General features: G+C 52.2%; 1 protein-coding gene across 1 annotated transcript; it reads left to right on the forward strand.

Annotated features, from left to right (window-relative positions):
• Positions 1 to 373: 373 nt before the first annotated feature.
• On the forward strand, positions 374 to 21,380 carry KCNG1 (potassium voltage-gated channel modifier subfamily G member 1). The gene is made up of 3 exons (XM_049869324.1): positions 374 to 588; positions 14,797 to 15,608; positions 20,345 to 21,380. Exons 2-3 carry the CDS (start codon positions 14,823 to 14,825, stop codon positions 21,110 to 21,112), a joined length of 1,554 nt encoding a protein of 517 aa, XP_049725281.1. The 5' UTR covers positions 374 to 588; positions 14,797 to 14,822; the 3' UTR covers positions 21,113 to 21,380.
• The last annotated feature ends 141 nt before the right edge of the window (positions 21,381 to 21,521 follow it).

The following is a 21,521-nucleotide window of genomic DNA, read 5'->3' on the forward strand; positions in this document are numbered from 1 at the left end:
CCGGGAAGGTGTGTGGCTTGGAGCATTTGTCCCCGGAGGTTGGCGCGCGGCAGGGGGCGTGCAGCCTCCTCGCCCCTCCCCCCCCGAAGTCCGCGGCGCGCAGGCCCGAAGTGGGGGCTTCGGCGCAGACCGTCTCCCTAGCAGCGCTCCCTGGCCGGCGTGCAGGCGCCCGGGCCCGCGGTACAGGCCCGGAGCTGGGTCGCCCCGACACGGGGGGTCAGCGGCTGGCGTCGCGGTTGCCACGGTCCCGGCAGCGGGCTAGGCGGGCGCCCCACTCTCCCCGCCCTGCGCTCAGACCCCTCCCTCCGTCCCGCCTCCTGCCCCGATACCTCCCTCGGCGGCCGCCGCGCGACGCTCCCGGCGCACTCGGAGCCCGGCGGGTACCGGGAGGCAGAAGCGGGCCGGGCCGAGCGCAGAGCCAAGCTGGGCCCCGGGGCCGAAGTTTGGCCGTGGCTCGGGAGGCGACGCGGGCGGCCGGGGGCTTCCAGCCCGCTCTTGCTTCCGCGCCTGGGCCCCCCTGACCGCCAGGGGCACGGTCGCCGAGGCTCGGCCAACTCCGAGGCGGGGACTCCGCGCCGAGAACTTGAGGTGGGAACTTTGCGCGCTGAGCCTCGCGGCGCCACCCAGTCGCGGACAGGTCCCCGTAACCGCAGACTCGGATTCCGGGGACCGCACGTGGCCATGGCCCGGGGGCTCCCTGCGGGGATCTCGAACCCAGCCGCGGGGGGAAGGCTGGAGCCACAGAGGACCCGGGAGCAGCCGCGGGCGGCGGCGTGGAGCGCTCTCGCCATCGCGACGATGCGGGGCCGGCTTCGGCTCATCCGGAGGGGTCTCTGGGGTGCAAACTGGGGACGTTCTCGTCCACGGTGCCCAGGGCGGGGGTGGGGGGGACGGGGGGAAGGGCGCATCCTGGCTGCGAGCGGAGGTTTCTCGCCGGGTGGGGAAGAGGGCATCGGGGTCACATCTGCCACTCACTAATTCATCTCCTCCTCAAAACGGAATGGAGCACCCTACCAGCCACTCAACGGGCGCTTATTGAGCGCCTACTGTGTGCTGAGCGCTGGAGATACAGGGACAGCTCGGTTCTCTGGAGGCGCCTGCCTGTGACGGAGAGGTGACCGGCCCTCAGCCTCAGGGGCTCCTTACCGGGAAGGGGCTAGACAGGTGGGTTGGAGTCTTTGGGTGGGGAAGCAAAAGAGAGAAGTTCATTCTTCATTAAGGGACTGGGCAAAGATGAATAAGGCACCTACTCAGCTCACCGAACCAAGTGCTCAACATTTATTATTTCATTCATTGGTTCATTCATTCAGCAGACATTCATTGAGGCGCGGTGCTGGGGCAAGGACAGTGAAGGACGCATGGGATGGGGCAGGATAGGATGGGGGCAGCTGTCACTTGTCTTAGGAGGAAGCAAGGATTGAGACGAAGCCCCTCCCTTGAGGCGGTCATCCTGGTGGGTGGCGGACTCAGCACCACGCACACTGTAGCAGAAAGAAAATCACTGGACAGGTTGCAGGCTGGTCATTCTTTGGTTCCCGAAATGTATGCATTCTGGGGTCGGGGGGTGGGGACTGGTTTTTGGATCAAATCAAAAAAAACCAAACCCATTGCCGGGGAGTCTATTCCAACTCATAGTGACACTATAGGACACAGTAGAACTGCTGTCCCACAGAGTTTCCAAGGAGTAGCTGGTGGATTCGAACTGCTAACCTTTTAGTTAGCAGCCAAGCTCTTATCCATGCGCCACTAGGACTTTGGTTTTGGGACAGGAGAAAAAAATGTCCTTTAAGGGTGGTGATACTGAAAAGAAAAAAAAAAACGTTGGGAAACACCGATCTGACATTACTGATGAACACAGGCTGCCAGTGATGGAGTTTATTGGTTAAGTGATCCATGCAGCAGGCATTTTCTTAAGCACTTACTATTCTTAGACACCAAAAGGGCACCAGGTCCTTTGTCAAGTGCCAAGGTCACCCAGGTGGGCAAGAAGAGGGAGACAGACCCATGGACAGCCCCGTCCCTGAAACCTGTGGTAAGTGTCATGTCAGATGTGAGGAGTGACAGGAACTGCTCTGGTTTGTGGGGGTGGGGGGCGTTTCCTGCCTCTAAGGGTCTGAGTATTTTATACTCACCCCCCAATCCTTACACACACGTGCATGTGCACGTACACACAGATACACACAATTACACAATCAGAGTCACTATGAGGAGTCTCACCGCCAGTTTGGTGCTCCTGGAGACCCAGGCAGGTTGGGTGGGGTGTGTGACCAGGGCAGGGCCATCTTTCTTAGGTGCATTGCTCAGATTCTTTTCGGACTGAGCTTGCCTATGTGTCCTTTGGCTTTTGGAGCTCTGCAGGGGCTGAGTGGGGAGGGAGGAGAGGTGTGTTTGTAAGACAGGCCAGCAATGGCCCCTGGCGGTTGCCTTCATCATCCTTCTTCTAGGCCAGCCCATTCCAGTGGAAAGATGTCTGTCATGGGACTCTAACCCCACAGGGAGCCATGAGTGCATTGAAACTACAGAGCCTGGTTCTTCTCCTGGGGCTTGAGAACGGAGGTTGGGGCACCCGGGAGCCTGATTTGGGGTAGATCTGAGAGTCAGGCTCAGGTTCAGCTGTACCTTTGAATTCTCTGGGTTCTGGCAAGAGGTGAGGGAGACACCCTGGGAATAGGGGAGCAGGGAGGAGATGTGTCCTGAATGGTGGGCTAGGGGACTCCAACGGGAACTAGAGAGTTCCTCTGCTGGGCTCCTGAAGGGTGTCTTGGGTGGGCTGTCCTTTCTCCACATCCCCTTCCCAGGTGCGTGGTGGAGAGTCAATATTCCAGTTGCCGGCGTTTAGAGGCCTGGGAGTCCACCCTTGGTTGGCTCACTAAGCCCAGAAATAGAGCCCCTAGGTGGGAAAAGGCGGCTGGAAAAGCCCCTCTGAATAGAATTAATATTGAGGGGGAGGCAAGAGAGCCGAGCTGCAAGTACTCAATCACTGCTGGCCATTTTTATTACAAAGCAGGAGCATAAGTGAATTTGCTGCAGAATAGGATCTCAATTGAGCCTGTGATCCCCGGCCCCTGTATGGTGACTTTTGCCTCATACCTCACCTCCCCAGGCCGTCAGGCAAAGTCTACCCATGCTCTCCCTCCCTCCTCCTCGTCTCCCTACCACAGCATACCTAGAGACTGCAGCCTGAATGCTTACTAACACAGAAGAGCTGGGCACGTGTGTAAGCAGATGTCCAGCTCCTGCTGTCCCGAGGTCCCCACTGCTTCCCCTAGTCTGCTCCTCTGCTTAAGCCTGTACTACCACCATTGGGGCTGCATGGAGGCAAACAGGAAAGGACCTCCTGGCTCCCACCCCACAACACCTCCTGGTGGAAGGCCAGTGTGAACTGGGTGTTATTTGCCAGCAGCGGAGTAGGGAGGCTCCAGAGGCTGCTGGGTCTTTTTTATACGTAGGAAACTCTGGCACTTTCTCTCATTTGGGGGGGACAAGGGGAAGAGGGAAGAGCCCAACTCCCAGCCAAAATCCCTCCCTCCACCCTGGGACTTGGGCTCCAATTTGGAGGAAACAGGGCTGAGGTCCAGCGTGGTTGGACTGTGGCAAGGGCAGCAGGTGGCTGAGACAGACAAGTGTCCCCCAGAGACGTAGCATCTCACGGAGACGCAGCATGCCAGGACCTGAGCCAGGCTACTGGCTGGGTCTCTTTCGATGAACGTTTTAATCGAGGGTTCATGCAGCATGGCCCACCTCTGAGTCAGCCCAGCCAGGAGCTCTAACCCTGACAGATGACGCGGTGCTGGCAGTGATGCCCAGCAGGGCCAGGAGAAGGGCAGGGAGATGGATGGGGCCCCCTTGGCAGCTGTTCAGAGTTAGACAGCAACACAGGTTGAGAACTGTGGTCAAGAGAAAAAAAAAAACTAAGGCCCAGGGAGCTCAAGAAAGATGCTTTTCTTCTAGAAAGTTGCCTTGGAGGTTGTATGGGTTTCTATTGTTACACTAACAAGTGACCACAGATGTAGTGGCTTAAGCAATACACATTTCTTGTCTTACACTTCTGAAACGGACCTCACCAGACTAAAACCAAGGTGATAGCAGGGCTGGAAGCTCTAGAGGAGAATACATTTCCTTAGCTTTTCAGGTTTCTAGAAGCCACCTGCATTCCTTGGCTCATGACCCTACATCACGCCAACCTCTGCTTTCGTTTTCACATCTTCTCTGACTCTGACCCTCCTGCCTCCCTCTTATAAGAACCCTGTGGTTGCATTGGGCCCACCCAGATACGGGTGGGTTAGATACTCAGGATAATTGCCTCATCTCAAGAGCCTTAACTCCACCACACCAGCAAAGTCCCATTTGCCATCTAAGGTAGTGTATTTACGGATTCTGGGGGTTAGGAAAGGAACCCTGATAGTGCAGTGGTTAAGCACACAGCTGCTAACCAAAAGATCAGCGGTTCAAACCCACCAGCAACTCCATAGGAGAAAGATATGGCAGTCTGCTTCCATAAAGATTACAGCCTTACAAACCCTGTGGGGTAGTTCTGCTCTGTCCTACAGGGTCACTATGAGTCAGAATTAACTTGACAGCAGTGGATTTTGGGGGGATTAGGACATGGACGTTTTTGTGAGAGGGGGGCGTTATTCTGCTGACCACAGGAGTGTGTCTTGTTTGTTAGTGCATGTTACAGATGAGGAAACTGAGGCTTGACCGAGGTGAGTGGCTTGCCATCAGTCCGGTCCAGGTAAAAGGGGCAGACCTGAAGTCCAGCCCCCCAGGAGGTGTTTCCCTCCAGCTTTCCTCTAAGGAAGGGAATGTGTGGGAAGGGGAGGTGCCAAGCTTGCTGTCATGGGACGCAAAAGCCATTCTTGCAAGCACTTATGATGTGCCCAGCACAGCGCTAGGGGCTTTATGTATTTCAACAACCTAAAGGGGCGGTGCCATGATTGCCCTGGTTAACAGCTGAGGGCACTCAGGCACAGAAAGGTGAGGTCATTTGACTCAGAATGCATAGCCAGTAATTGGTGAACCAGGCAGCCTGTCCCCAGGGTCCACGCCCTTGGCCATAGCTGGCACCCGACTACACCACAGGAGGGCTGTCTGTCCAGAGGCCAAGTGGTAGCTCAGAGTTTGACAGACCCACAGCTTTGGTTGATTTCTTGCTCTGTTTTTGTGCAAATATAAAATAGGAATAAAGATGTTTCCCCCCAACCATGGCAATCGCCTGCTTCCCTCCCATCCCCCCAGACTTTGCCAAAGCTTGTCTCTAGAAAAGAGAGACTGGAGACCCAATTCCTGGCTCTATAGGTGACAAAGATCCCTCTACCCCACCCCTGTCAAGGAACCAGTGACTGGGGGGGACAGTAAAACACAGAGGTTAGAGTCTGGCTTGGAGTCCCACAGACCTAGCTTGAATCCTGGCTTCATCACGAATCATCAGTCATGAGTTTTCATGTGAATTTCAGAGAAGAATCTCAATGTTGTCATCTGTAAAATGGGTGTGTTAGAGGTAGTGCCGGCCTTGTAGGAAGGGCCTGGGCTCATGCATTTAAGGCCCCTAGCACAGCCCCTGGCACTTAGTGAAGGCACCATCAAGGGAGGCTGTCTTTTCTCTTTGCACACCATGCTTGGCTGTCTCTGAATTCCCCCCTCCCACTCAGAAGATGACCCATTTTAGGGGATGGGCGTAGGACAGGAAGAGCAGAGTCTGGGAGAGGTCAGCAACTTGTTGAAACCCTGGAGAGAGAGACTTTAGCAGCTGGACTCTGCACGAGAGTTTATGGAACCCTTTCATGTCCTTGATGGATGTGGCCATAGGGACAGCGTTCAGATACACGGCTCAGACCTGGGCATCTTCCGTCCACTGAGTCCGCACACCAGCCCTGGGAGGTGGGCACTGTCATTCTCATTTTGTAGGGTAGGATACAGGCTCAGAGAGGGCGAGTAACTCGGAGGTGAACACAGCATGGGTTATTAGTAGGAGTGGCAGTGGTGGCCAGCCAAGCCTGACTGGTGCCTTCGTCCTATCCTGTCCCCCCTGGAATCTGCCTCCTGAGGCCCCACACCTCCGCCTTCAGTGGTGAGCCGACCACAGAGCTGCCTCGCGGCAGGGATGCCGTACAGAACGCCTTCCGGCTTCAGTGAGCTCTGGGTGTTGCAGAAGCAGGTGCTTTGGTTGTTTTTGTGCTCTTCATTTTTCTCCCCGTCTGGATTAAAACCTGGAGTCCTGTTACCCACACCCTTTACTTCCCAGCACTCTTTGTCACTGGCCTGTGCAAGACTCTCTGGTTTTATTCACTTTCCCCCTTCGTTCCACTCTCTGTGCTTATTCCCTCCAGCACCCCCCCCCACCCCTGTTGTTGATGTAGGTCCTTAAACGTGCTTGAGTCCTTGTAAGATATGGAATGTGTGTGTGTTATATAAATAGCATAGTGCTGTAAACTTCTGTTTCTTTTGCCACTCAGCATCCCGTTTTTAAGATCTGACTATGTTGCTAAATGTACGTCTAGTTCATTGCTTTAGTTCTGCGTAGGATTGCGCAGTCTGCATCTACCCTGAGGTGCTTGTCCAGTCCCCCTGGGAGGACAGCAGAGGCTGCAGCACCCTAGTGCGCCAGATACACATTCTTGCACGTTTGTCCTCTAATGAGAACTGGCTTCCCAGAAGCCACCCTGAGTCCGGAATTTGAGTGCAGATCATTTGCTACCGACGATGTCTGCCTCAAGCCTGGGTCTGGGAAATACACCCAAGATTGGGGTTGCTGGATCACAGAAGTATCCCTCGGTACCACCGATGGCTTTCCCAGGAGGCTGTACCAGGCTACACCCGTCCAGAATTGGGTTTTGGGTTTAGACAATGCTGGGTTCCAATCCTGGTGGATCAGATCAAGAAAGGAGTCACCCTTGCTGAGGCAGACTCCCCTCATAGCTAATGATATTAACAGCAGGCATCTGTTGAGGGTTCACTGTGTGTCAGGCATTGGACCAAGCATGTCACTTGCCTTATCTGCTTTAATCCTCACAAAAACTCAAGGAGGTAGAAGCTATTCATATCCCCATTTTACAGATGGGGAAACTGAGTCTCAGAGATAAGGAGTGACTTGCCCAAAGTCACAGAGCAACTGGCCATGAACTCAGGTCTCCCGATTTCAGGGCCACTGGGTTCTTTTGCCTCCTCAGCTTGGGATAGACAGCAAGTTGCCCCCCATCCTGGAGTAGGACCAGCTTTTTCTCAAATCCCCTCTATTTGTGTCCCATGGCCACTGTAACAAGTGACCACAACTGAGTGGCTTCAAACACCACACATTTATTGTCTTACAGTTCTAGAGGTCAGAAGTCTGAAATGGGTCCCAAACAGACAAAAAACCCATTGCCATGGAGTTGATTCTGACTCAGCAAACCCTATAGGACAGAGTAGAACTGCCCCATAGGATTTCCAAGGCTGTAGTCTTTTCGGAAGCAGGCTGCCACATCTTTCTCCTACAGAGAGCATCTGGTGTGTTTGAACCGCCAACTTTTTGGTTAGCAGCTGAGCATTTAACCACTACGCCACCAGGGCTCCTTGAAATGGTCCCACTGAGCTAAAATCAAGGTGTCAGCACGGCTGGTTCCCTCTGGAGGCTCTAGGAAAGAGTCAGCTTCCATGCCTTTTCCAACTTCTAGAGTCTGTCTGTATCCCTTAGCTCATGGCTCCTTCCTCCATCTTCAAAGCCAGTAGTGTAGCATCTTCAAATCTCTCTTTCTGACCTCTCCTTCCATCATATTGCCTTCTCTGACATGACCCTCTTGCTTTTCTAAGGATCTTGTGATTATATTGGGCCCACCTGGATAACCCAGGATAGTCTCAGCTCAAAATTCTTTTTCTTTTCCAATAATTTTTGTTGTGCTTTAAGTGAAAGTTTACAAATTAAGTCAGTCTCACACAAAACCTTATATACACCTTGCTACACACTCCCAATTACTCTCCCTCTAATGATGCAGCCCGCTTCCTCCTTCCACTCTCTTTTCGTATCCATTTCGCCAGCTTCTAACCCCCTCCACCCTCTCATCTCCCCTCCAGCCAGGAGATGCCAACATAGTCTCAAGTGTCCACCTGATCCAAGAAGCTCACTCCTCACCATCGTCCCTCTCCAACCCATTGTCCAGTCCAATCCATGTCTGAAAAGTTGGCTTCGGGAATGGTTCCTGTCCTGGGGCAACAGAAGGTCTGGGGGCCATGACCACTGGGGTCCTTCTAGTCTCAGTCAGATCATTAAGTCTGGTCTTATGAGAACTTGGGATCTGCATCCCACTGGTCTTCTGCTCCCTCAGGGGTTCTCTGTTGTGTTCCCTGTCAGGGCAGTCATCGGTTGTAGCCGGGCACCATCTAGTTCTTCTGGTCTCAGGATGATGTAGTCTTCATGTGGCCCTCTCTGTCTCTTGGGCTCATAATTACATTGTGTCCTTGGTGTTCTTCATTCTCCTTTGATCCAGGTGGGTTGAGACCAATTGATGCATCTTAGATGGCTGCTTGCTAGCATTTAAGACCCCAGACACCACTCTTCAAAGTGAAATGCAGAATGTTTTCTTAATAGATTTTATTATGCCAATTGACTTAGATGTCCCTTGAAACCATGGTCCCCAAACCCCTGCCCCTGCTATGCTGGCCTTCAAAGCATTCATTGTGCTGACCTCCCCTGTATTGTGTGTTGTCTTTCCCTTCACCTAAAGTAGTTCTTATCTACTATCTAATTAGTGAGTACCCCTCTCCCACCCTCCCTCCCCCTCTCAAAACCACAAAACAGCGTTTTCTTCTCAGTTTAAACTATTTCTCAAGTTCTTATGATAGTGGTCTTATACAATATTTGTCCTTTTGCAACTGACTGATTTCACTCAGCATAATGCCTTCCAGGTTCCTCCATGTTATGAAATGTTTCACAGATTCATCACTATTCTTTATCGATGCATAGTATTCCATTGTGTGAATATACCATAATTTATTTATCCATTCATCCGATGATGGGCACCTTGGTTGCTTCCATGTTTTTGCTATTGTAAACAGTGCTGCAGTAAACATGGGTGTGCATATATCTGTTTGTGTAAAGACTCTTGTTTCTCTAGGATATATTCCAAGGAGTGGGATTGCTGGATCTTATGGTAATTCTATTTCTAGCTTTTTAAGGAAGCACCAAATCGATTTCCAAAGTGGTTGTACCATTTGACATTCCCACCAGCAGTGTATAAGTGTTCCAGTCTCTCCAACATTTATTATTTTGTGTTTTTTGGATTAATGCCAGCCTTGTTGGAGTGAGATGGAATCTCATTGTAGTTTTGATCTGCATTTCTCTAATGGCTAATGATCGTTATCTGCTCAAAATTCTTAACCACACCTGCGAACTCCCTTTTATCATGTAATGTATTCACAGGCTCCAGGGATTAAGACATGGCCATCTTGATGGTGGGGGGAAACATTGTTCTACAGTGATGCTTACCTGCCCTAACCAGTCAGGCCTGATCTGGGGTGCATCTTCTGCCAGGAAGTGGGTGCTGGATGCTGGGTACAGGCATAGCCCCTGCCCCTGGACTTCACCCTATCTGTGTGCATTCCTGAGGTTTTCACATGGCTAACCTGGCCCTCCTGACCCTCTCCAGCCCAGCCAGGTCAGAGCTACCCCGCTGTGCCCCCTTCCACATGCTAATGAGGTCAGCTTTGGTGGCCTGACACCATCTGTTATGACTTGAATTGTGTCCCCCAAAAAAGGTGTGTTGAAGCTTCAGTACTTGTGATTGTGACCTTATCTGGAAATAGGGTCTTTGAAGATGTTATTAGTTAACATGAGGTCGTACCGGAGTAGGGTGGGCCCTAATCCATTATAACTGGTGTCCTTATAAAAGAGAAGAGACACAGAAACAGAGATCCAGGAGGAAGACGGCGCCGGGACTATGGAGGCAGGGATTGGAGTGATGAACCCATAAGCCATGGAATGCCAAGGATTGCCAGGAACCAGTAGAAGCTGGAAGACAAGGAAGGACTCTTCCCTAGAGCCACCAGAGAAGGCATGCCCTACCGATGCCCTGAATTCAGACTCCTGGCCTCCAGAAACTGAGACAATAAATGCCTTTTGTTTTAAGCCACCCAGTTTGTGGTACTTTGTTGCAGCAACCTAGGAAACGAACAAGCCATCCGTGCAAGACACGCTTTTTCTTGCTCTGCCTCCTTGATGTTGCCCACATTCTCTCCCGTTCTCCATCATCCCACAGCCAGGAAATGCTTCTGCTCTCTCAGCGCTTGTCATAGCGCCACCTGTTGGCCACCTCGGAATATGGCATCACCAATGGCTCCTTGATCCTGTCTTTTCCCTTAGCAAACGCCCTGTCTCTCAGCAAGTCCTGTTGGTTCTTCCTTCAGACTACACCCCAAACCCATCCAATTCTCTGTGTCGCCTGCACCTCCAGCCAGGGGCAGGCCTCAGTTTGACTCTTTCCAGAAAGACTGCAGCAGTGTTCAGCCTGGTGTCCCACAGTAACCACCCGTGGCCTTCCTGTCCCATGAAGAATAAAATCCCAGCTCCTTATCGGGCTGCTGGGCCCGGTCCAGCCTGGCACCACTGACCTCCCCACCTTCCACCACCTTCTTCTCACTTCCTCTGCTGCAGCCACATTGGCTTCTGGCTTCTCTGTGGCCTTTCCCATCCAAGCCCATTCTGGCACAGGGAGCATCCTCCTGCTCTTCCCTTTCCCTGAGATACCCTTCCCACATCATCACAGGCTGGCTGCTTCCCGTCCATGAGGCTCAGGCCCCAACGCCACCTCCTCTGAGAGGCCCTCCCTGACCACTCCTTCTAGTGTCACCCCACCCCACCCCTCATCATTCTCCATCCCTTGCCCTGTTCTGTCTCCCTCGCCAGACTCACCACAGCCTGAAATTATCTGTATACTTATTTAATGACTGTCCCCCTGTCTTAGTCATCTAGTGCTGCTGTAACAGAAATACCACAAGTGGATGGCTTCAACAAACAGTTTATTCTCTTACAGTCTAGTAGGCTATAAGTTGAAATTCAGGGCATCAGCCCCAGCGGAAGGCTTTCTCTCTCCGTTGGCTCTGGAGGAAGGTTGGTGTCATCAATCTAGCCCTGGTCAAGGAGCTTCTCAGCACAGGGACCCCAGATCCAAAGGGCATGCATGCTATTTTTCTGGCTCTTGTTTCTTGGTGGTATGAGGTCCCCATCTCTCTCTGCTCGCTTCTCTCTTTTATATCTCGAAAGAGATTGGGTCAAGAGACAACCCAATCTTGTAGATGATTGAGTCCTGCCTCATTAACATAACTGCCACTAATCCCATCTCATTAACATCATAGAGCTAGGATTTAGAACACTTTGGAAAATCATATCAGATGACAAGATGGAAGACAATCACAACAGTGTGAATCATGGACTAGCTAAGTTGACAGATATTTTGTGAGGACAAGGTCAATCCATGACACCCCCCTAGAACGTCAGCTCCGTGAGGACAGAGGCTGGGTCTGTCTTGTTCTCTGCTGTACCCACACACCATGCACAGAGTCTGAGACATGGTAAGTGTTCAAAAAATAACCAAACCAGTTGCTTACTGTCAAGTTGATTCTGACTCATGGCTACTCCATGTGTGTGAGAGCAGAACTGTGCTTCATAGGGTTTTCAGTGGCTGATTTTTTTTGGAAGTAGCTCACGAGGCCTTTCTTCTGAGGCACCTCTGGGTGAACTAGAACTTCCAACCTTTCATTTAGCAGCCAAGCACGTTAACCATTTGAACCTAAGGGTTCAGTAACTCTTGAATGAATGAGTGAAAGTTCCCTCAGGACTTCTCATCCCTCACCACCTCAGCCTCTTTCTCAAACAGGGTCCTCTTTTCCTCAGAGGGAAAATTATTAAAATCCACCGCACTTTCAGAACTGATGAAGCTAGTACCATGGGGAAATTTTAAAAGACCAAATCTTTTGTAAGGGTGGTTGAAAAAGTTAGCATTATTTTTCAGAAGCACGGACTTTGAGACCCATTTGACTTAAAAACCTCACACTAGAGCAAATCCCAGCAGCCTCTGGCCCTCCAAAGGGAACTGGGGCTCGAGAGGGTGGTCCCCACAGCATCCATTGTCAATGTCAGAGCCACCTGAACATGGCGTGCTTTTCCCCTCCCTCCTGTATTGAGCGATCTGCTGAGACAGAACAACTTCCCACACAGGTTACTGAGACCTTAACTCACCACAGGGACGGGTGACAGAAAGAACCGAGGAATTGTTGACTGGGGAAGCTTTCTGCTGGAGGGAAAGCGGGAAGGCTTGAAAGGAGAAATTCTGTGAGAGAGGAGGGGAAAACAGCTGTGGGGATTTCACCAGAGCCCCACGGGGCGTGCGGGAAGACAGCAGTGTTCGTTTGCCTCTATCACCGTCCTTGCCAAACAGAATGTCGTTTTTCTCTTGTCTTTGGAGGCAGAGATAAACCATCAGAGCTGAAAAGCGTTATCACTAATGTGAAGTGCCTGAAAGGGATTCTCCTCACACCTCCGAGGGATCCTGGCAGGCTTTGCCTAAGGAGCTAGGTTCCAATTTTATGTGAAGTTAAAAACACCCTCAACACTCTAAAATCAAATCATTTTTATTTCAAACGCAGGTGTGCCCTAGTTTTTCAGAACTCCATCTATGCAACTGTAGATTTCCCTCAAAGAGCAACGAGTGGAGAAAAAAAAGGTGATTTTTTTTTTTAAGAATTCCTGTTAGGAGCCCGTTTCAAAAGTGAAACCCCTCCCCTGCGCTCCCTGCTTTTAAAACATTGTTTCTCATCCATTCCTGTGTACATGTGTGTGTGCGCGTGACTGTGTGTGTGCACACGTTTGCACGTGTGTGTGCACGTGTGTGTGTTCCCCGAATATATCCATAGCAGGTTGACACTCAGCTATTGGAAATGGGTCTCCATTTGGAGTTCTGATGAACTTTGCCGGTAGCACTGGCTTCCTTTGGGGATTGGGCTGGTGCCAGGTACACTGATAAAAAGGCAACATATTAAACTCTTGTTACTTTTCTATGTATGACCTTAACTTCTGAAGAGCATAAGCCTGGTGTGGCAAACTCAAATGCCTACGAGGGCCAGGAAGGAAACATCCCTGGGTTGAAGGAGAGTGGATGTTAGGAAGGCAATAGGGAGTGGTGAAGACTGTGGTAGATTGGAGCATGCATACCCTTCCTACAGGGGGCAGCCATTTCTCACCTGGAATTTGGGCCAAGTGTAGCCAGGCTTCAGCATGATTTTTTACATGAAATTTCTCAATTTCAAAGTCTTCTCCAAGCCAACAAGAATATTTGTGAACCAAATTCAGTGCATGAGCTATGTCTGAACAGGGAGACCCATTCTAGTACACAAACCCTTAGCTTTGGGGGTTGGGAAGGAAGGAGTCCGTGCAGGCTGATGTGGTGACCTCCGTTTCTCAGCGGTGCCTTCTTCATCTTGGCCTCACCAATAGGAAACTGGCTTATTCAACAAGCATTTCTCTGAGCTTTTACAGTGCTAGGCATCAGAGATGAGTGTCACACAGACCTTCCCCTCAGGGAGCAAGCAGTCTGAGGAAGGAGCCAGGCTTGCAGAGGAATGATTCTAAAACCGTCTGTTAAGTGCAGTGAGGACAAATGCACTGGGTATTAAGCAAGGGGGCACTGGATTTAGCCAGAAGCCTCAAGAAGGTTTTCCTGGAGGAATGAGTGTGCCCGTCTGGCTCACCCCTGTATCCTGAAGATCGTGTTTGCTGATACACAAGCAAACATGGCCCTATTCTGATAATTGTGTATTTCTTTGTACGTTGCCTTTTACTTATTACAAGTGATATACTGGTTTTCCGTTTAAGGACATACAAAGTGTCATGTTAGATAAATACTAATAGTAATAATAAACCAGTTTCTGTGAGTCAACTCTGACTCATGGCGACCACATGTGTGTCAGAGCAGAACTGTGCTCCATAGATTTTTCAGTGGCTGATTTTTTCGAAGATCACCAGGCCTTTTTTCTGAAGCACCAATAGATAACAATTATTGAGTACTTACTTTGTGCCATACTCTTATGTGCATAATTCATTACATGTTCTTATGTACATAATTCATTGAATCCCCTCAATAATCCTACAAAGTAGGTCGATGTTATAGATGAGGAATTGAAACATATCAAGGTTGAGTAATTTGCCCAGGCCGTGTGGCTCCAGAGTTGACCCTTATAACCACTACCCCAGGGGTTCTCCACCTTGGCACTATTTATATTAAAAAAAGGTGTTGGATAATTCTGTTATGGGGGCCATCCTGCCCATTTTAGGATGTTTAGCGGCATCTCTGGCCTCCACCCAATCAAGACAACCAAACTGTCTCAGACATTGCCAACTATCCCCTGGGGGAACAAAATTGCCCCCATTGAAGACCACTGCACTATACTAAACTGCCTGTCCAAGTTAAATTTTAAAAAGTTGCATTAATTTAAAATAACAAATAAATAATAGCATAGGCGTAGCATGGACAGTCCCTGAGGATGTCAGCTCCAGGGAAGGGGGCCATGCTGGTTCTGTGCACTGCTGAGTCCCCAGCACTTAGCCCAATGCCAGGCTCACAGTGGCACTTAGGAAATTCGTGTCACATAAATGAGGAGGATATGGCCAAATTGCAAAGGTGGCCCGGGGACCCTGAGGGTCAGGAGATGCTGGGTTCTAGGATCCTATTCTCACTGCTAAGCGAATATGTACCGAGTCAGTGTTGTCGGTGAGGCAGAGCTTCAGCCGAGACTCAGAAATCACAGAGGGCCTCTCCCCTTCTCCCCCAGGCCTGAGAGGGATGTGAAAGCCCAAAATGACCCTCCTCCCGGGAGACAACTCTGACTACGACTACAGCGCCCTGAGCTGCACCTCCGACGCCTCCTTCAACCCAGCCTTCTTCCAGCACAGCCAGTCCCTCAAGGGCGTGTTCTACCGCCGGGCCCAGCGGCTGCGGCCCCAGGACCAGCCCCGCCAGAGCTGCCAGCCCGAGGACCGCCGGAGCCAAATCATCATCAACGTGGGCGGCATCAAGTACTCGCTGCCCTGGACCACGCTGGACGAGTTCCCGCTGACGCGGCTGGGCCAGCTCAAGGCCTGCACCAACTTTGACGACATCCTCAACGTGTGCGATGACTACGACGTGACCTGCAACGAATTCTTCTTCGACCGCAACCCGGGCGCCTTCGGCACCATCCTGACCTTCCTGCGGGCGGGCAAGCTGCGGCTGCTGCGCGAGATGTGCGCCCTGTCCTTCCAGGAGGAGCTTCTCTACTGGGGCATCGCCGACGACCACCTGGACGGCTGCTGCAAGCGCCGCTACCTGCAGAAGATCGAGGAGTTCGCCGAGATGGCGGAACGGGAGGACGATGACGACGACGACAACGACGCGCTGGACAGCGAGGGCCCCGGCAGCGACGGCCCGGCCGATGGCGAAGGCCGCCTAGGCCACTGCATGCGCAGACTGCGCGACATGGTGGAGCGGCCGCACTCGGGGCTGCCCGGCAAGGTGTTCGCCTGCCTCTCCGTGCTCTTTGTCACCGTCACCGCTGTCAACCTGTCCGTCAGCACCTTGCCCAGCCTGAGGGAGGAGGAGGAGCAGGTAAGAGCCCACAGCCCATGGGGTAGTTGGGATGGGTCCCTGAGGACAGGACAGTCTTGGGGACCACTCCTCTCCCAGGGGTCCACATCTGTCACACAGGCCCAATGTCACATCCTCCAAAGAGTCCTCCTTGACTGTGCTGGCCAGATAGCATCCCCAGCCCCCCGGCATCATGCTACATGGCAGAGTGTTTACATGTGGGATGTCTGCCTCCCCTTTAAAATGGGACCTCCAGGGGACAGTGGCCATGCCTGTCCTGGTCTCTGCTATGTCCCCAGTGCCTGGATGGTGTCTGGCACAGACAAAGCATCCAGCGGCACAGTCAAACCTTATTCACAGTAGTTATGTTCTCTAAAGTCCCCCGAATGAGTGAATACTAAGCCTGTCCCTTCACCTCAGCTGACCACGTGCATGTCCACAGATGACCACAAAAAAAGCCCCTCCGGCAGCTTTAGTGAGTGTAGGAGTTCCCGAATGTAGACTCTGTGACTAATGAGGATCGACTGCACGTGTTGAGTGAACGAATGGATCAGTGGATGATGCCATTTGTGATGTGTGTGGTCTGAAGTTAAGTAGGTTATGTTTATCATCCAAAGTTGATTTCACTGACAGGAGTCCTGTCTCAGCCTTCCTCATTCTTTCACATAAAAATATCCCAGAAAGATTTTCCTGGCCCTGAATATAACTTTTATTGATGTATGTGTGTGTGTGCGTGTGTCCTCAAATGGTGAGCATTTCTTTGTGTTCGACAAGACAATCAAGTAAAGTATTTAATCAGCGCCTGAGACAGGGAGTGTGCTCACCTATGGGCTACTCTCTACTCGGCAGGTCTCGGGAGCTGGGAGCTGGGCTGCACGCTTACTTGCATCTTCCTGGTCAGTCCTTCAGCAGTCCTGGGAGGCAGCTGTTCACACCCACTTGACAGATGCAGACACTGAGGCTGAGCGGCTTGCACAAAGCCACGTGGCCCACAGCCCAGGCCTGACTGAGTCCAAAGTCTGTGTCCTTATATGGGGAAGTATGGCTTCTGTGTGGTGGCCTGGTGACCTAGAACAGCCCTGCAGAGCGGTGTGCTTGACCCACACAGTGTTTCCTAAAAATTTGACCTGGTTGCCAATGTTTAAAAGTAAGGTGCTTTTCATATAAAAATTCAAACCCCCAACTTCTCTTAAAAATGATAAGTTCAGACCCCTTGGGCCCACAGTCCCACCCAGCAGCTCTCAGTAGGAGCTGAGTCGACATGCAAGTACTCCCCAGCTCAGCTTCCTTATTTATGAGACCTGTAAGCCTTTGAGTTGGTGGCCCCTTCCTTACACATAAGGAGCCCTGGTGGGTGACACAGTGGTTAAGCGCTTGGTAGTTCAAACCTACCAGCTGCTCCATGGGAGAAAAATGTGGCAGTCTGCTTCTGTAAAGATTACAGCCTTGGAAACCCTATGGGGCGGTTCTGCTGTCCTATAGGGTTGCTATGAGTCAGAATCGACTCGACAGCAACGGGTTTGGGGCCTTTACACATGGGGGCTTCTGGGAGCAAGTTTCAGGAAAGACCAGAAGCTCTCAGGCAGGCATAGGCATTGCAGAAATAGGCATAAACGTAAATATCACACTGGGCAGTATTTATTGAGCTCTTACTGTGTACTGTGCTGTGCTAAGTGCTTCACGTGCATTCTCTGATTTAACTTTGGAAATACCGTCTGGGGACATCTCCACGTATGTATATTATGGAGAAACCTTGGTGGTGTAGTGGTTAAGTGCTATGGCTGCTAACCAAGAGGTTGGCAGTTCGAATCCACCAGGCGCTCCTTGGAAACTCTATGGGGCAGTTCTTCTCTGTCCTGTAGGGTCGCTATGAGTCAAAATCGACTCAATGGCAACAGGTTTGGCTTTTTTTAATTATTATTATTATGGAGAAAGTAGCATAGCTGTTCTATTATAACCCATGTACGGTTTCTAATACTTTCTTATACATTGAATTTTTAAAACCTGGTATCAAAAAAAAAAAAAACACAGCCAGTAAAATTAATGTTTAACAAGCACAAGGGGTAATGATTGAGAGGGTGGGCTGGAGCCAGACTGCTTGAATTCAAATCCCGTTTCATCCACCCTGGCTCTGTAACCGTGGCCAAGTTACTTAACCTCTCTGTGCTTCCATTCCCTCACCTGTCCAATGAGATGATCGACAGGCCCACCTTAAAGTTTTCAGGGAACAAATGCACATCAAGTGACTTGAACAGTGCCTGGCACATAACAAGTGTGCAAAAAGGGCTCACAGCCAAAAAGGTTTTACTGCTTACCATTCGAGACCTGTCTGGAAGTATCTGTTCTTTGAATAGCTTCAGTGTAGCTCTGACATCTGCAATCCTGGTTTTATCAGGAACCTACCAATAAAGCCACTGTTTTAACTTTGGATACTTGCTGGGTTTTTTTTTTGTTAGTAACACCTGGCATTTTTCATGAGTCAGTGCAAATGCTGTTCTTTAGCTTCATTTTGGTGGCAAGTGGGATTCACTGTTTCATTCACTCCATCTGCACTCATTTGAGTCCCTACTGTATGCAGGCACCACAGGAGAAATAAGATGACCAGGACAACTCTTCCAATCGCAAGGAGCTTCAAGTCTGGGGGTGGGGTGGAGGTGGGGTAGTGACATGCATACCCCAGTGACCGTAAGCATGAGGTGCAAGATGAGAGGGGCTCTGTGTGAGAGGCCCACCAACAATGCTGGGGATACTTGGAGGAGTGTAATCCAGGAAGGCTTCCCAGAGGAGGTGGCTTCCTGCCCTAGCAGTCTGTGACCTTAAAAATCACACCAAAGATTAACTCTTATCTCCACTTCTCACCTCTTCCTGGGGAGAGACCTATTGGAACAGGACTCTTAGAACCCAGCTGTGCCCAGGAACCTACAAGCTGCCCCCAGGCTAAACCCATTCATCCCTTTGACAGTCACCAGGGACTGTCCAGCCATCCAGGGATATTCCAGAGCAGAGACAAGCTGGCAGCCCACATGCCCAGTCCAGCACACAGAGACCCATGGAGCGCTATCTCTGTATTGAATTAGTCACCAGCATTTAACAACCAGGAATGTTCCTGTAAAACTCCAGACTTCCAGCTTCGCTTGAAAATTCGGTGAGGCAGCCCTGAGCCTGAATTCTTGTGGGGCAGCAGTCAGGCAGCACCAGACAGGATGGGCACAGGCTGGTGTCCCTACCTGGCCCACTCCCATTTCCTTTGCCTGCCTGGCCCCTCTAGCTTTTGAGTTTGCAACTCCTGCCTAAACTCCAGTCCCACTCTCCTTTGCTCCTTCCCGGAACAAATGTGAGCTGAGCACCAGTTGTGTGTCAGGCCTGTTGTGGGTGCCAGGGTCACAGCAGTGAACAAGCCACACAAACTGAAAGGGCGGAGGTGGGCAGGTGGAGACAGACAATAAGCATGGCAAATAAGTAACTAATAAAGCTTATTAAAAGGTAGTGAGTGCCAGGAAGGGGAATCAGGGTGCAGAGAAAGGGCAGAGGGGGCGTTTTTCAAACTGGAGGTTCAGAAAGCCTCAGTGGGGTAAAGTTTGAAGCCAAGGCTTGTGGAAAGTGAGAGGGAGTGATGTGGGGGGTTTGGGGGTCAGCAGTCTCCTGGAGGGGCCAAAACTCAAGGCCAGGCTGGGTGCCCTGGCATGTAGGGGAGCAGGGGGGAGGCCTGGGAGACCGGAGCTGGGGAGCTTGGGAGAGTGGGGGAAGGAGGTTGGAAAGGGAGTAGAAGGGTAGAGTAGTGGGTGGAGAGTGGATGGTCCGACTGAGGGAAGAACCAGAGAGCCCAGGCAAGGGAGGATGGGGTGGGGCCGGGGGGGGGCCCAAACTAAAAATCCAAACCCATTGCTGTCCAGTCGATTCCGACTCATAGTGACCCCATAGGACAGAGTAGAACCGCCCCATATTTTCCAAGGAGCAGCTGGTAGATTCAAACTGCTGACCTTTTGGTTAGCAGCTGTAGCTCGCCTGTAGCTCTTAACCATTGCACCACCAGGGCTCCAGGGTGGGGGCAGTGGATTTATTTTGAAGGAGGAGCCAACAATTTCCTGAGATTGTAGGTGTGGTGTGAGAGAGAGGCCTTCAGGATGAGACCAGAGCTCTTGTCCTGAGTAACTGGAAGGGTGGAATTGCCAATAGTTAAGAAGGGGAAGCCCCTGGGTGGTGCGTATGGTTAACACACTCGGCTGCTAGGCGAAAGGTTGGAGGTTCGAATCCACCTGAGGCACCTCAGAAGAAAGGCCTGGCGATCTACTTCAGAAAGATCACAGCCACTGAAAACCCTATGGAACACAGTTCTACTCTGACACACAAGGGGTCTCCAGGAGCTGGAATTGACTCCACCGCAGCTGGTTTTTTAAAGACAGGGAAAGCCACAGGTGGGGCAGTCGGGAGCCCAGTTTTAGACAGGATGAGTTTGAGACACCACCAAACCTGGGGGGCATGGCAAGGATACAGCTGGAGTCTGGGGTCAGGAGATCAGCGGCAAGGGTCTGGTCTGGAGAGAGGTCAGGAGTGGTCAGTGTGGTAATGGCACTTGGAGCCCCAGGCCTGGGCACGGTCATCCAGGGAGTGGGCATAACCAGAGAGGACGGGCCATGGACAGGAGAGATGCCTGGGTCACCCTTCACCCAGGGACCCCAGCACCTGCTCCCGCATGCTCCTTCACTGGTGGGACCTCTGGCCGGGGACGCTGCCCCTGACCTCTCCCTCTTCCCCAGGGCCAGTGCTCCCAGATGTGCCACAACGTGTTTATTGTGGAGTCGGTGTGCGTGGGCTGGTTCTCCCTCGAGTTCCTCCTGCGGCTCGTCCAGGCGCCCAGCAAGTTCGCCTTCCTGCGCAGCCCGCTGACGCTCATCGACATGGTGGCCATCCTGCCCTACTACGTCACCCTGCTGGTGGATGGCGCCGCCGCGGGCCGCCGCAAGCCCGGCGCGGGCAACAGCTACCTGGACAAGGTGGGGCTGGTGCTGCGCGTGCTGCGGGCGCTGCGCATTCTGTACGTGATGCGCCTGGCCCGCCACTCGCTGGGCCTGCAGACGCTGGGGCTCACGGCCCGCCGCTGTACCCGCGAGTTCGGCCTGCTGCTGCTCTTCCTGTGCGTGGCCATCGCCCTCTTCGCCCCCCTGCTCTATGTCATCGAGAACGAGATGGCCGAGAGCCCCGAATTCACCAGCATCCCTGCCTGCTACTGGTGGGCGGTCATCACCATGACCACCGTGGGCTACGGAGACATGGTCCCCAGGAGCACCCCCGGCCAGGTGGTGGCGCTGAGCAGCATTCTCAGCGGTATCCTCCTCATGGCCTTCCCGGTGACCTCCATCTTCCACACCTTCTCCCGCTCCTACCTGGAGCTCAAGCAGGAGCAGGAGAGGCTGATGTTCCGGAGGGCCCAGTTCCTCATCAAAACCAAGTCGCAGCTCAGCAACATGTCCCAGGACAGTGACATCTTGTTTGGGAGTGCCTCCACGGACACCAGAGACAACTGAACCCGGGGGGCCGCCGGCGCCGCCGTCAGGACATCCCCTGCCCCTGCGTGGCTTGAAGCTGTTGCCACCCACAAACCTGCAAAGGGACACGCCGCTTCCGAGGCCGGCGCTGGAACGGCTCTGACCGACCGGCCCGGGAGGGCCGTCCGGTCGGCAGAGGGGGCCCTGCGGCTCCTCGGCCGGAAGCGGGGCGTGACCCGCACGCAGCCGCCCCGTCCAGCCCCCAAGTTGGTTTCTCTCGGCGAGGAGATGGCTGCTTGTTCTTTCCACCGTGTAAATAACATGCCCAGCAAAAACGTGCTTTGTGGAGCTTCCTGGAGAAAAAATACAAACAACAGCAACAACGTGCCTGTCTGTGTGTGGCTCATATCTTAAAAGAGGGAACTGTTTCCCAGTCCCTTGGCGGTGC

The sequence above is a fragment of the Elephas maximus genome, chromosome 25 (genome assembly GCF_024166365.1).
Source record: "Elephas maximus indicus isolate mEleMax1 chromosome 25, mEleMax1 primary haplotype, whole genome shotgun sequence".
In the NCBI taxonomy this organism is placed as follows: domain Eukaryota; kingdom Metazoa; phylum Chordata; class Mammalia; order Proboscidea; family Elephantidae; genus Elephas; species Elephas maximus.

Excerpts from the sequence above, each read along its gene's own strand:
- KCNG1 (XM_049869324.1), top strand. The coding sequence starts at position 14,823 with ATGACCCTCCTCCCGGGAGACAACTCTGACTACGACTACAGCGCCCTG. Across the intron at positions 15,609-20,344 it reads TGAGGGAGGAGGAGGAGCAG|GGCCAGTGCTCCCAGATGTG; the intron begins GTAAGAGCCCAC and ends CCTCTTCCCCAG.